The 13,696-nt window shown below is 39.7% G+C and overlaps 1 protein-coding gene across 17 annotated transcripts in view; it reads left to right on the forward strand.

The window, feature by feature from the left end:
- The window catches only part of cacna1aa (calcium channel, voltage-dependent, P/Q type, alpha 1A subunit, a), an 86,025-nt gene that overhangs the window by 51,119 nt on the left and 21,210 nt on the right, over positions 1 to 13,696 (forward strand). For 9 of the 17 annotated variants that reach the window (XM_026165286.1, XM_026165272.1, XM_026165282.1 and 6 more), the window contains 10 exons: positions 2,042 to 2,053; positions 4,045 to 4,144; positions 4,328 to 4,488; positions 4,671 to 4,811; positions 4,901 to 5,102; positions 5,189 to 5,353; positions 5,575 to 5,685; positions 7,219 to 7,302; positions 8,264 to 8,266; positions 11,617 to 11,733. In XM_026165286.1, the coding sequence (XP_026021071.1) occupies positions 2,042 to 2,053; positions 4,045 to 4,144; positions 4,328 to 4,488; positions 4,671 to 4,811; positions 4,901 to 5,102; positions 5,189 to 5,353; positions 5,575 to 5,685; positions 7,219 to 7,302; positions 8,264 to 8,266; positions 11,617 to 11,733 (1,096 nt within the window). The remainder of the gene's footprint in view (positions 1 to 2,041; positions 2,054 to 4,044; positions 4,145 to 4,327; positions 4,489 to 4,670; positions 4,812 to 4,900; positions 5,103 to 5,188; positions 5,354 to 5,574; positions 5,686 to 7,218; positions 7,303 to 8,263; positions 8,267 to 11,616; positions 11,734 to 13,696) is intronic. The other 8 variants (XM_026165278.1, XM_026165279.1, XM_026165288.1 and 5 more) reach the window with 3 other exon arrangements.

A 13,696-nucleotide genomic window follows, 5' to 3' on the forward strand; every position in this document is an offset into this window, starting at 1 on the left:
GAGTGTGTTCTGTATCTAACCACTTGAGGTCTTCGATTAATATACTGCAAATTAATATGGGAATAGCTAAGTGATACAAATAAATTAATACATTTTGAACTTTTGACTTTATACCTCTCTGACCTGTCTTCCCCATGTGATGTTTGTGTAATGTATGTATGGTCAGAAGGGTAAGTCGGCGCTGGCAAAGGTCGGTAGCCTTAACCCAATTTCCTTCGGGGTCAACCTTCAGGATCAATAAAGTTTTATTGAATTGAATTGAATAAAACTGACACTTGAGTAATGACTTGAACTAAAGATGACACCTTGGATTTTCATAGTCCCAGAATGATATCTTGTGACGTTGTCCCCTCAGATCTCCTCAAACAGTTGGGGTTTTTTTGCGGTCCTAATGACCCATCTTTTATGCCACCTTTACTGAACTGCTCCTCCTCTGCACTTTGTGTCCATTCTTCCACCTCTTTTTATCATACATCACGACGACACTCAAAATGTACGTAGTTTTCTCATCATTCTGGTCTCGGAAAAGTCTGTGAAACAGTGCACTTTCACGGGTATTTCTCCAGATATACCGAAGAAAATATTCTGCACGCTTAAATGAAGAAATAGGCTTTTTTTGTCATTCGGTAATTTGTTTACTGAAATTAATGAGAGTCTCTGGAACTATGGCAAAAATGTTAGAAATTTTGGCACGGTCACTGGGAATAGTCGTGAATTATTTCACCAAGATTCAGGTCTGTGCCTTCAGCAGTCTATCCCCACCAGTGGGTAAGAGTTAAACCCAACAAGTTACCAATAATCTCAACTAATAAAAACCTTCCAGCTTTCAAATGCAGTTATGCTAAAATAGTTTTGGTTTAATCTAACATAAACTAGGTTGTCCAGCTTATCTGCTCACTTTATAACTATGCCGTAGTACATTGTTAAAGTCCAGCTGAATTAAGAACTCATGAACATGGCAGGTGCTCCACGGTTCTGGTAGAGGTGATCCATTGTCAAGACGTTCACTCTTTGTGAATCATCTTTATATGTGTGTGTGTTTTAACCAACACTCTTTCCCCTCATTTTAGTTGAATTTGTGTCTCTCTGTTTGTATATACAGAGATCTTTGTCTCCACCTTTTCTGTGTGTCCCAACCTCTTTCTGTTTCACTGCTGAATTTTCTTTCTCTGTGTATCTTCTCTGCAAGACCAAATTCATCCAGTGGAAATGTTGAGTATGAATTATAATGTAGCCTTAATCTGAAGAAAACGAACAAACAAGCCCAATTTGACTATAGTAGAGGTTTATCATGCTAATGGCTGATGGGAGATCGGAACCAGTAAGAAAAGATTCCTACCCATCCAGATAGTACCTTAATTCAATTGGTGAAATCAAACAGCACTCCTGAAGCGATCAGAAGTCTTGTTGGAGATGTTTATCACTCCCTTAATCAAATTATTCTGGTCTGAGGGCTGCTGTGTCTTGGACCACTTATGCAGCTGTCCTTCATATTTCTGCAGTCAGACTGAGGTTCAGATCCAGACAGGCTCAGAGTCAGAGATGATGACTAATCAAGTTTGGTTTGCCTTGAAGCGCACGGCGACATTCTAAGATGGTTTTTTTCACCAGGTAGTGTTTACTCTGCTATGTGCCTGAAATGAGTTTATATGTGGGCTTGCTGGTCCTTAATAATAGTAATTTGAATATTTAATTGTTAATCATGACGTTTTACACATTAGATCATTTTCAGAGTAGCACTAGTTACCATTTGAAATCTTGCACACTCATCAAGCAGTTTTGTTTTGTTGTTTTTTTTTTTTTGGGGGGGGGGGGGGGGCTAAATTGTGAATGTAAGAGATTATCTGAATGTGTGAGTAGGTTGGTTGATCTAACAAGAGAAGGTACTGTCTTTTCTTTTTTCCCCTTTCTCTCTCTCATATGGATGTTTCCCTCAAAATCCTTCCTTTTCTGTGTCCCATTCTGTTTCTTTATCCCACCTTGTCTCCTCTGTCTTGTTGTTCTCACCTCTTACTCATATCTCTCTTCGGACTACGAGCAGCAGCGGCAGCGGGTAAAGTTCTCTCACTTTTTCCTCCTCATTTTCTTCTTCTGCACTCTTGGTATCTGTTTCTCTGATCACACATCTCTTTCCTTCTCATTCATCCATTGTCAAAGTTGAAATGTGTATCTGTCTATATTATTTTTCTTTTTTTTTTAAATCCATTGTTCACCATGGAACAACTCGGACTCAAACCCAACTAAACCTCATCTTAACTTCTGTCAGGTCCTCAGCTGATTCACACAGATGCAAAGGAGATATTTGTGCTTTAATTGCAGGTTTTTCCACACATTTTTATTTCAATAAATATGGATATGAACATGATCAAGAAATAAACTTTTAACCAAAGATGGATAAAAACACAGACACAGTGATTTGCATACACACACACACACACACACACTCATGCAGATACACACATTAGTGGTGGTTGTGTGCAAATACACACACAGCCACCACCAGTCTGCCATCTGGTCTAACAGCTGTAAGACACAGGCAGCTGTATACACAGCTGCTGCCCCCCTAAGGATCACTTTCAGTGACCTCTTCACCCTGATCTGTACACTGGATATGTGAGGATTTGTTAAAATCAGGGCATTTGAATTACAGTCAAATTTTCTATTAAACTAATCGCAGCCAGTTTACATAAAGTCAGCATCAGTTAACTCCTGCATTGTTTCTTTAGGCTCCTGCAGCCTTGTACACAGTGCCAGCCCAAATCCAGTATTTGACATGTCTAGATTACAGAAACCTATTCAGAAAGTTTGGACAACAACACCTTTCACCTTGGAAGCTATAGCAAGTAGCTAGGGATCTTAAGCTACTTGCTATAGCTAGAGAGATACCTATGGCGTTACCACAGAAACCCATAAAGCTAGGTTGGTAATGTCTGGAAGCACAAATCCGACTGTAACACTTGAAGATAAGGAAAGTCTGATCACAACATCTGATTTAAGGAACAAATCTGCCATGTCTTCAGTCTGAACATAGCCTTTGAGGTCTATTATAATTTAACACTCTATGGCATATGTGCCTGGACAGTTACACTGCCAAAGTGAAAAAAAAACAAAGAGAGGTTTGGCTCAGCATTTCATTGGGAAATGCTTTATAAAATCTTTGTCTTGGCCAAAAACCATGCAAGACAAGATTCCATGCTGTCTGAACAATGCTGTGAAACAAGCTAATCCTGGAGCTTATAGAAATTAACTAGATGAGTCATCAAGAGAGAGTTTGGCTTGTTCATTTAAAAAGTTTTTCCCATTTTTAAGCACAACAACACTACCAAATTGTGGCATATGCTTGAAATTGAAGGCGTTTTGAAAATGTGTTAAAACTTTTAACGCATTTACGGTGACGAGCAGAAGAGCCCCTTGCTTTGCTCCTCTTACTCAACTGCCCTACGACAGAATACAATTTTGTTCTCGCTGAGAGTACAGCTAAACTCTCTCTCTCTAAATGTCTCTCTATAGAATAAATTTCTCCACCCCTCAAACTGCTGCTTAAAAGAAGAAATACTGCAGCATGGAAAGCAAGGTTTCAATGCAGCATGAACAGATTTCACCATTAACTGCGCATGGGCAAACTGAGGCTTTAGTGTTTTTGAAAGGCATTGAAATACATTGCAAAACACTACACAAGGGAGATAGCATTCAGACAGGAATGATATCAGTTGTTCCCATAGCATGTACTCTAGTTATAAATCCCCACCTAATTCTAGCATGTAGCTACGATGTTATCCTCACACTTAGGAATAAGGCTAAAGCGTAATCTGATAGCAATGCTGCATGCGTTGCTATGCACTTAACCCAGACGTAGTTACTCATTGATTTTGAGTTAACTCGGACACACATGCCATCAAGAAATGGCTGCCCATCGCCATTTTGGAATCGAGAGGATTAAGGCTTTCATGTGCTGCGTATACTAAGTCTGCTGAGACTTGTAACTTTCACTCTCCTGTGTGTACATGTATGTCTTCTTTGTTTTTGGTGTGTAAACACGTGTAGGGGGAACAGCAAGGGAAAAGACATCAGCACCATCAAGTCGCTGAGGGTACTGAGAGTGCTACGACCTCTAAAGACTATTAAACGACTTCCCAAACTCAAGGTACGCTTGCGCAGCAAAGAGACTCCATTACTTATATTTCACTTTTACACAGATTATTGATGAAATCTACCTTAAGGTAAGTACAACAACCAAGAAAATTAAACAAATTACACCCTGATCTACCATCATCTATTATTCTTTAACCCCCCCTAATATTATGTTGTTCTCTTGCTTTGTCCTCAGGCTGTGTTTGACTGTGTGGTGAACTCTCTGAAGAATGTGCTCAACATCCTGATCGTCTATTTACTCTTCATGTTCATCTTTGCTGTGGTTGCTGTTCAGCTCTTCAAGGGGCGTTTTTTTTACTGCACTGATGAATCCAAAGAATTTGAGCGCGACTGCAGGTCAGGAAAAAAAATCCAACTCCTTTCACCTTGCGCTGTGAAAATGTCCTGGTGACCTGCATAACTTTTGGTTTAATCCTTAAAGATTAAAGTGTCTCCTCTCCATCCTCTGTGTCATACCTAATGCAAACGTTTATAAGTTTTTTTCCTTTCAGTCCTTGTGCTGATTTTGTGTTTTTCAGAGGCGAGTATCTGGTGTACGAACGTGATAACGAAGTGAGGGCGCAGAAGCGGGAGTGGAAGAAGTACGATTTCCACTACGACAATGTGGCTTGGGCCCTTCTCACCCTCTTCACTGTCTCTACTGGAGAGGGGTGGCCGCAGTGAGTAGCCTATAAGTGAATATATTCATTCATAAATAGAGCAAGTGTGGATATTGACAACCTGTAACAATACTTCACTGTCACTTCAGGGTGCTGAAACACTCGGTCGATGCGACTTACGAGAATCAGGGCCCAAGTCCAGGATACCGGATGGAGATGTCCATCTTTTACGTGGTGTACTTCGTGGTCTTCCCCTTCTTCTTCGTCAACATCTTCGTAGCTCTCATTATCATCACTTTCCAGGAACAAGGCGACAAGATGATGGAAGATTACAGTTTAGAAAAGAATGAGGTGAGCAAGGATTCCGAAACTGGAGCGTTGCATGATGGAAAGGCACGATGCAAACCGAAAATGTCTTTTTCTGCTGTTTTTGACAGAGAGCCTGTATAGACTTTGCCATCAACGCCAAGCCTCTGACACGCCACATGCCACAAAACAAGCTAAGCTTTCAGTACCGTATGTGGGAGTTTGTGGTGTCACCGCCATTTGAGTATACCATCATGGCGATGATCGCGCTCAACACAATCGTGCTGATGATGAAGGTAAAGGCCTGCAAGCTCCAAACAAGGAATAAGTAACGCACAGAACAACATAAACACCAAGACAGCCACCGAGTTGCTGAACTTAACGTCTAAATTTATACCATTAGCTCTTGTTGCCTGCGCCTTAAAAAAAAATACAAGCAGCCTTTACTAGTCTGGAATGATTCAAATACTTCTGCTTTTCTGAGAGAGGTACTGCCTATGTGTGTTTTTGTTTACAGTATTACGGAGCCTCCGACACCTATGAAGCTGTGTTAGCCAACCTGAACATAGTGTTTACTTCCCTCTTCTCCATGGAGTGTGTACTCAAGATCATCGCCTTTGGAGCACTGGTGAGTATTTCTGGGTTTATGTGTGGCGACGATGTACTGCTCTGTAAAAATATGAGAAGCCAATAAGAACATATATACATATTTATTTTCATGCCTTTTTTCTGTATTGAATGAATTTTACCATTTAAAATGAACAGAATGCCCATATACTAAACAAAACAAAAAACTGAAAACGTTTACAGCCAAAAACAGCTCTTCATCTGGGCCTGACTTTCAACTAGATTACCCTGTATCCCCCACTTTCTCCACCAATCTATGTATTACACTGTCTAATGCTATTCGGATTGTTGGCAATAATCAAATGATTTGTTTTTCAGTTACAAAACCAAAAATTTAAACAAATCAGAAGCTACAAAAAATCAGTGATAAAGTTATTTTACCGGCAAAAGATGCAGATGAGAGAAAAAAGTACAGACGAGATAGTTTGACAATGAATGGGAGGTGATAAAGGACAGAGGTGGGATTATAATATATTAACTGAAAAAATGAAAGTGAGTGACATATAGGCGGCCAAAAGAGAAGCAAAGATTAGAGAGCGGGTGGTGAGTAGACAGCATCAGCTCTGATTCATGGATAAACTTATGTACGTATTAGGCATGTCGTAAGCACACATAATCCCAGCCCTCAGAGATATTAGTGTCCGTGTGTGTGTATGTGCGTGCGTGTGTGTGTGTGTCAAAGTGGTTTATTTTAATATCCGCCTCCCTTGCTCTCCCCTGGTCCTTCCACTTGTCTAATGCACAATTTGGCTCCAGGCAATATGTGGGTAAGCAAAGAAGCAGAGGCTTATTAGCATTTTGTCCCGAGTATTACATGACTCGTTGCTTTGAGTGTCCCCACTTATTGAAAGAATGCTTTAGAAAATCTCTAATCAAATATAGATTGAAAATTTTTTTTGCATATATATCTATAAATGGAGGGCTATAATAGAATTTTTAAAAGGTTTTGAAACTGAAAGAAATTCAAATTGGTTTTTGCTGTACTATATGTGTTGTTTGATGGATGTTATAGTCTTGTGATGCAGTACAATGTGTCCCTGGTGTGCTGGTATCTTTCCAGCTTCCCTTCACTGATGGTCAATTTGTCTCATCTAATTTCTTTCCTGTTCCTGTCCTACACTGACATTTGTTTTCTTCCACTTTCTTGTTCCCCTTCTGTATTTTTCTGTCCTTGTCTCATTTTCTAATTCTTTACTTCTTACTTTTTTTTCTCCTTGGTATGGTTTTTCATTTAAATATGACTTATACATCCTTTTGCTTGTTATTTTCATGTGATCTGTCTGCGCTCCATCCCGTTGCGTTGCTCAATTTCTCTGTCAATCTTTATCTCTTCCCCTCCTTACTCTTTGTCTGCTTCCTTGCCACATCAATGTTCTTCTGCTTTTTACTGTGTCACTCTTGCCTCATGTCACCTCATATCCTCCTTTTTTCTCCTTTATCCTGCTCGTTGTTCTTCTCTGTCCCTGTCTCGTCTCTTCTTCTTTCTCTCGCTTTCTTGTACTTCTTTTTTCCCTCTCTCTTATGCTGATCACAGAATTATTTCAAAGATGCCTGGAATATTTTTGACTGTGTGACAGTTCTGGGCAGCATTACAGACATCCTCGTTACTGAGCTTGGGGTAAGTACCAGATTTTGAGGTGTCTGTGTACAGATGTTTATGTTTTACACTCCTGTATTGAAAAGTCAAACTGGAAGCAAACAGATGTGATATTACATTAGCATGTTTCTTTCTTAAACAGGCATGACTGAGGTATGTTTGGTGAACTTCAGAATGTGTTTGTGGACTTTCACATCTGCCTCACCATCTAAAAAACATTAAGTAGACAAGACAAGGAGTAAGGAGAGAGCATGAGTTAGAGGCCAGTGTTGAGTTGCTCAGTCATGCATGAGTATCTCTTGAAAGTCTTATATAATTGTCCCAGTTGGTGGGATGGGAATACAGCCAACCAGTGCCGAGCCACTGACAGGCAGGAAGGCAGGAAGCATGCTGATTACCTATAGTGAGCCATAGCCTCTCCAAGCAGCCTTTTAGTTTGTTATAATATTAGGGTGGTCAGTGGGTGCATCAGTTTGCAACTGCATCAGAAGTACCTGAAACAACAACAGCATCAACAACATTATGGGTATATTAAGATCAATGATGAATGAGTGCCCTAGATTTGGTGTGCAGCATTACATTTTTGCTAAATATTGCACCAAATTGCCTGTAATGACACGCTGAACCAAGTAAACAAAATGAGTTAATTCAGTTTATTTAGGACCTGCATTCAGATTTTTCAAATGTTGTATTACCTCACTATGTCCATTAAGGAGATGAAATTGTGTGTCAGTGCATTTATTATGTGATGCATGAAACTGGGTTGAGCATCATTTGTGAAACACTTGTTCAATCCTAAAAATCTATTTAAACGTAGAACCCCAAAAATAGTACATTTGTATAAATCTACATACAGAAGGTAATCAGAGAGACTCAACCTAAAGCTAATATTTGAAGGTTGGTACAAATGTTCTTTGTATATTGTTGGGACATATTTTAAGAAAAGACTCTTGTTGCGTAAGAAGTAAACTCTGAATAACAGATGGTATTGATAGGAATACAGGGAGTGCAGAATTATTAGGCAAATGAGTATTTTATCCACATCATCCTCTTCATGCATGTTGTCTTACTCCAAGCTGTATAGGCTTGAAAGCCTACTACCAATTAAGCATATTAGGTGATGTGCATCTCTGTAATGAGAAGGGGTGTGGTCTAATGACATCAACACCCTATATCAGGTGTGCATAATTATTAGGCAACGTCCTTTCCTTTGGCAAAATGGGTCAAAACAAGGACTTGACAGGCTTAGAAAAGTCAAAAATAGTGAGATATCTTGCAGAGGGATGCAGCAGTCGCAAAATTGCAAAGCTTCTGAAGCGTGATCATCGAACAATCAAGTGTTTCATTCAAAATAGTCAACAGGGTCGCAAGAAGCGTGTGGAAAAACCAAGGCGCAAAATAACTGCCCATGAACTGAGAAAAGTCAAGCGTGCAGCTGCCAAGATGCCACTTGCACCCAGTTTGGCCATATTTCAGAGCTGCAACATCACTGGAGTGCCCAAAAGCACAAGGTGTGCAATACTCAGAGACATGGCCAAGGTAAGAAAGGCTGAAAGACGACCACCACTGAACAAGACACACAAGCTGAAACGTCAAGACTGATGAAATGAGAGTGAGTTTTTTGTTTGTTGCCTAATAATGCCTAATAATTATGCACAGTAATAGTCACCTGCACACACAGATAACCCCCTAAAATAGCTAAAACTAAAAACAAACTAAAAGCTACTTCCAAAAACATTCAGCTTTGATATTACTGAGTTTTTTGGGTTCATTGAGAACATGGTTGTTGTTCAATAATAAAATTATTCCTCAAAAATACAACTTGCCTAATAATTCTGCACTCCCTGTACATAATCTGTATTTAGGAGATGAAGCCATTTCTTGGACAGAATTAATTTAAGAAGAAATTCAAAAACTATCCCCAATAATGTTGAAGTCAGAGTTGTAGAGTATTTGCAGCTGTAACCAAGAATCAAGAGCCAATGTAACAATTACTACTGAAAGGCTTTTCTCTCTTTTTTTTAACAATTTATAATAATGCAATATAAGCCGTAATAAGTGGAGGCTATGTGCTCTGTATATTTCTTGCCTCAACTACGTGGAAAATCCACCTACATTGCAAACATTACATTATTATAACCACCTCTGCTCTTCTTTGACAGTTGCATCATTACTATATATCACATGACTTTGGCAGTCAGTCCTATTGGGTGGTGTATGAGTTTTTGGTTACCTTGTATGTGGGTCACATCTTAGTACTGTAGCTTGCTTCATTAGAAAGGTTGAGAATTAGTGCCTTTCAAAGAGATGCCCTGTTGTCTCTCCACTCTAATGCCTCACCAATCTTACCATTATTATAAAAATATAGATCCCAATTGATTGAGTATGGTTAGATGATTTCCTCTCCCCTGTGTTGTATTGTTTGTTTCTACCTGCCTGGATAGGAAAATCTTCTATTTCTGAGTTTGGTTTGATTTGACTTGTTTAGCTCCTGGTTATTTTTTTTTTTTATTATTTTTTTATTAGTTTATTTATTTATTAATTGGTACAGAGCGTGAATCTTTGTTCATTTGGTCTTGATTATTTCTACTCAAGATTTCATTCACTTATGTATCGACATACAGTCATGGATTTTTAGAATCCATGTATTTTCTTTTTTCATGCTGCCTTGATTCTTGGTATCAGCATTATGAATGTGTAAAATCTACAGACACTTACCTTTGTGCTAATTTCTCTTTGAATGACTGTTGATTTCTTTCTTGTTTTTATCTTTTCACATGCTTTCTTTAAATCGTCCTCAAACTTAACGACGATCTACTGTAATCTACTTCTCCAATCCCCTTCTCCCCTCAACACCTACTACTTGCTGTGATTCCATCCAATCAAAATGCACTATGATTCCTCTGTGTCCACCCATGACAACTGGCTTGGTCAATCTCTCTGGTTGTTCTTCGAACCAACCAATAATCCAAAAATTTGCTGCTATAAACCATAACTCTGCAACATCCACATGTAGATGGTTTGTAATTTTTTGGAGATCTTATTTTACTGCATGTGTTTCAGCTGCATCCCAGTCAACGTTCTGGCTCTGGAATGTGTACAGTTTGCTTGACTGCTTTGCTATGATCACTCTGAACCCTTAACTTGTACATTTGCGTTTGTTATCTCCCAGCTAGTCACTGTATATCTCCACAAGCGTGTGCTGAAATATATCCTTTACTCAACACTAATATTCGGTTTGTAAAGGATTGGGTTTTAGAAACTACAGTAGATGGTAAAATTTATCCACATATATGTATAAAAGTTGCTGGGAGAGTGTTTCTAGTAACAACATATTAAATCCAAAGCTTTGACAGTGGCAGGAAGAACAAGTGATGCATGTTGCCCATTGCATGCCACTGGCAGAAACCCCTGTACACACAGACACACACAGAAACATGCAGCAATGCAATATAAGCAGTAATTGAATAAAGCCTGCATGTGCTGATACCAGTTACTTTTGAGCACTTCACATCTCAACCTGCAGTCTAATAGATTTATCTGCTAAACTATGTACAGTTTATTAGTCACGTGTTCAGTCTGATGAGAGTGGAAAATGGTAACCTAAAGAAATTCACCTATGTAGTAATGACCTTTGTTGGTCCTTGAACCACCCTCTGCTCTTATTTGACAGTGACATCACTATTGTATGTCACATGACTTTGGCAGTCGGTCCTATTGGATGGTGCATGAGCTGCCGTTTTTGCTTGCCTTGCATTGGCTGCTTTGCCTTGTGTTTGGTTCACATCTGCATGCTGCGGCTTGCTTCATTTGAAACGTTGCATATTTTGCCTTCGGAGAATTAGTGCATTTGGTTGTCTTTCCAAGAAGTGTCCTGAAGTCCCTGCACTCTAACTCCTCACCAGTCCTAACACAATTACTAAAAACATATATCCCAATTGGATGAAACTGGTTAGATCTGGATGATTTCCTTTCCCCTGTGTTGTATGGTTTGATTCTACATTACTGGATATGAAAAGCTTGTTTGGAGCCTTGCTGATTTGAGTTTGGTTTGCTTTGACTTGTTTGGCTCCTGATATTTTTTATTATTATTTGTATTGAGTTTGAATCTTCTTTAATTTGGATTTGACTGTTTTTCTTCTCATTTTTTTTTATTCGTCTGTAAGGAAGATTGCCTGCATAATTTGAAGTACGACTAACTATTTTCCTTCCCTTTCCATTCCCCAATCCCCCCTCTTGTTCCCTTTTCACAATCCTTTATTTCTGTTCTCTTTCCCTTGCTTTTCCCTTCCTCAACTCCCCCATTTCTCTGGTTATACTGTGGCTGTATTGTAGAATAATTTCATCAACCTAAGTTTCCTAAGGCTGTTCAGAGCAGCTCGTCTCATCAAACTGCTGAGACAGGGAGAAACCATCCGAATCTTGCTCTGGACCTTCGTTCAGTCTTTCAAGGTTTGCTTCCAATTATACAGCTTATTACCCTGAAAAATCACATGCATTGATATGTGTAGACGCTACATGTCAGTGCAGTGTATTCATTGTATAGATCCCTTCCTTTTACAAAAGAGGTTTTGGTGCAGTGCAAAAGTATATTAAAAAAAAGAATTTGATTTTGATTTGAACCTTATATTAAACTGTAAAACGTGTTGTTAAAAGGCATTATTCATTTTAAATTGGCTGCCAGCAATTCTTTTAGAGGAAGCTGTTCCTAACATTGGTAGCATTGTTGTGCTTAAAGGTACAGTGTACTGTATGTGTATCATACAAAGGAGCCAAGAGAGGACGGAGGTCTTCATATTTATTTTCACTACATGTTTGAGGTTAAACTTTTAACTTGGATTTCAAAACAATGGTTTTCAGAAATTTCTGGAGTCCATGGAGGGATTTTCATAAGACCAATAGAGGCACTTACAGTGGGGCAAAAAAGTATTTAGTCAGCCACCGATTGTGCAAGTTCCCCCACCTAAAATGATGACAGAGGTCAGTAATTTGCACCAGAGGTACACTTCAACTGTGAGAGACAGAATGTGAAAAAAAAATCCATGAATCCACATGGTAGGATTTGTAAAGAACTTATTCGTAAATCAGGGTGGAAAATAAGTATTTGGTCAATAACAAAAATACAACTCAATATTTTGTAACATAACCTTTGTTGGCAATAACAGAGGTCAAACGTTTACTATAGGTCTTTACCAGGTTTGCACACACAGTAGCTGGTATTTTGGCCCATTCCTCCATGCAGATCTTCTCAAGAGCAGTGATGCTTTGGGGCTGTCGCCGAGCAACACGGACTTTCAACTCCCGCCACAGATTTTCTATGGGGTTGAGGTCTGGAGACTGGCTAGGCCACTCCAGGACTTTCAAATGCTTCTTACGGAGCCACTCCTTTGTTGCCCGGGCGGTGTGTTTTGGATCATTGTCATGTTGGAAGACCCAGCCTCGTTTCATCTTCAAAGTTCTCACTGATGGAAGGAGGTTTTGGCTCAAAATCTCACGATACATGGCCCCATTCATTCTGTCCTTAACACGGATCAGTCGTCCTGTCCCCTTGGCAGAAAAACAGCCCCATAGCATGATGTTTCCACCCCCATGCTTCACAGTAGGTATGGTGTTCTTGGGATGCAACTCAGTATTCTTCTTCCTCCAAACACGACGAGTTGAGTTTATACCAAAAAGTTCTACTTTGGTTTCATCTGACCACATGACATTCTCCCAATCCTCTGCTGTATCATCCATGTGCTCTCTGGCAAACTTCAGACGGGCCTGGACATGCACTGGCTTCAGCAGCGGAACACGTCTGGCACTGCGGGATTTGATTCCCTGCCGTTGTAGTGTGTTACTGATGGTGACCTTTGTTACTTTGGTCCCAGCTCTCTGCAGGTCATTCACCAGGTCCCCCCATGTGGTTCTGGGATCTTTGCTCACCGTTCTCATGATCAGTTTGACCCCACAGGATGAGATCTTGCGTGGAGCCCCAGATCGAGGGAGATTATCAGTGGTCTTGTATGTCTTCCATTTTCTGATGATTGCTCCCACAGTTGATTTTTTCACACCAAGCTGCTTGCCTATTGTAGATTCACTCTTCCCAGTCTGGTGCAGGTCTACAATACTTTTCCTGGTGTCCTTCCAAAGCTCTTTGGTCTTGGCCTTGGCGGAGTTTGGAGTCTGACTGTTTGAGGCTGTGGACAGGTGTCTTTTATACAGATGATGAGTTCAAACAGGTGCCATTCATACAGGTAACGAGTGGGGGACAGAAAAGCTTCTTACAGAAGACGTTACAGGTCTGTGAGAGCCAGAGATTTTCCATGTTTGAGGTGACCAAATACTTATTTTCCACCCTGATTTACGAATAAATTCTTTACAAATCCTACCATGTGAATTCATGGATTTTTTTTTCACATTCTGTCTCTCACAG

Source organism: Astatotilapia calliptera, chromosome 4 (genome assembly GCF_900246225.1).
Source record: "Astatotilapia calliptera chromosome 4, fAstCal1.2, whole genome shotgun sequence".
NCBI classification, from domain to species: Eukaryota; Metazoa; Chordata; class Actinopteri; order Cichliformes; family Cichlidae; genus Astatotilapia; species Astatotilapia calliptera.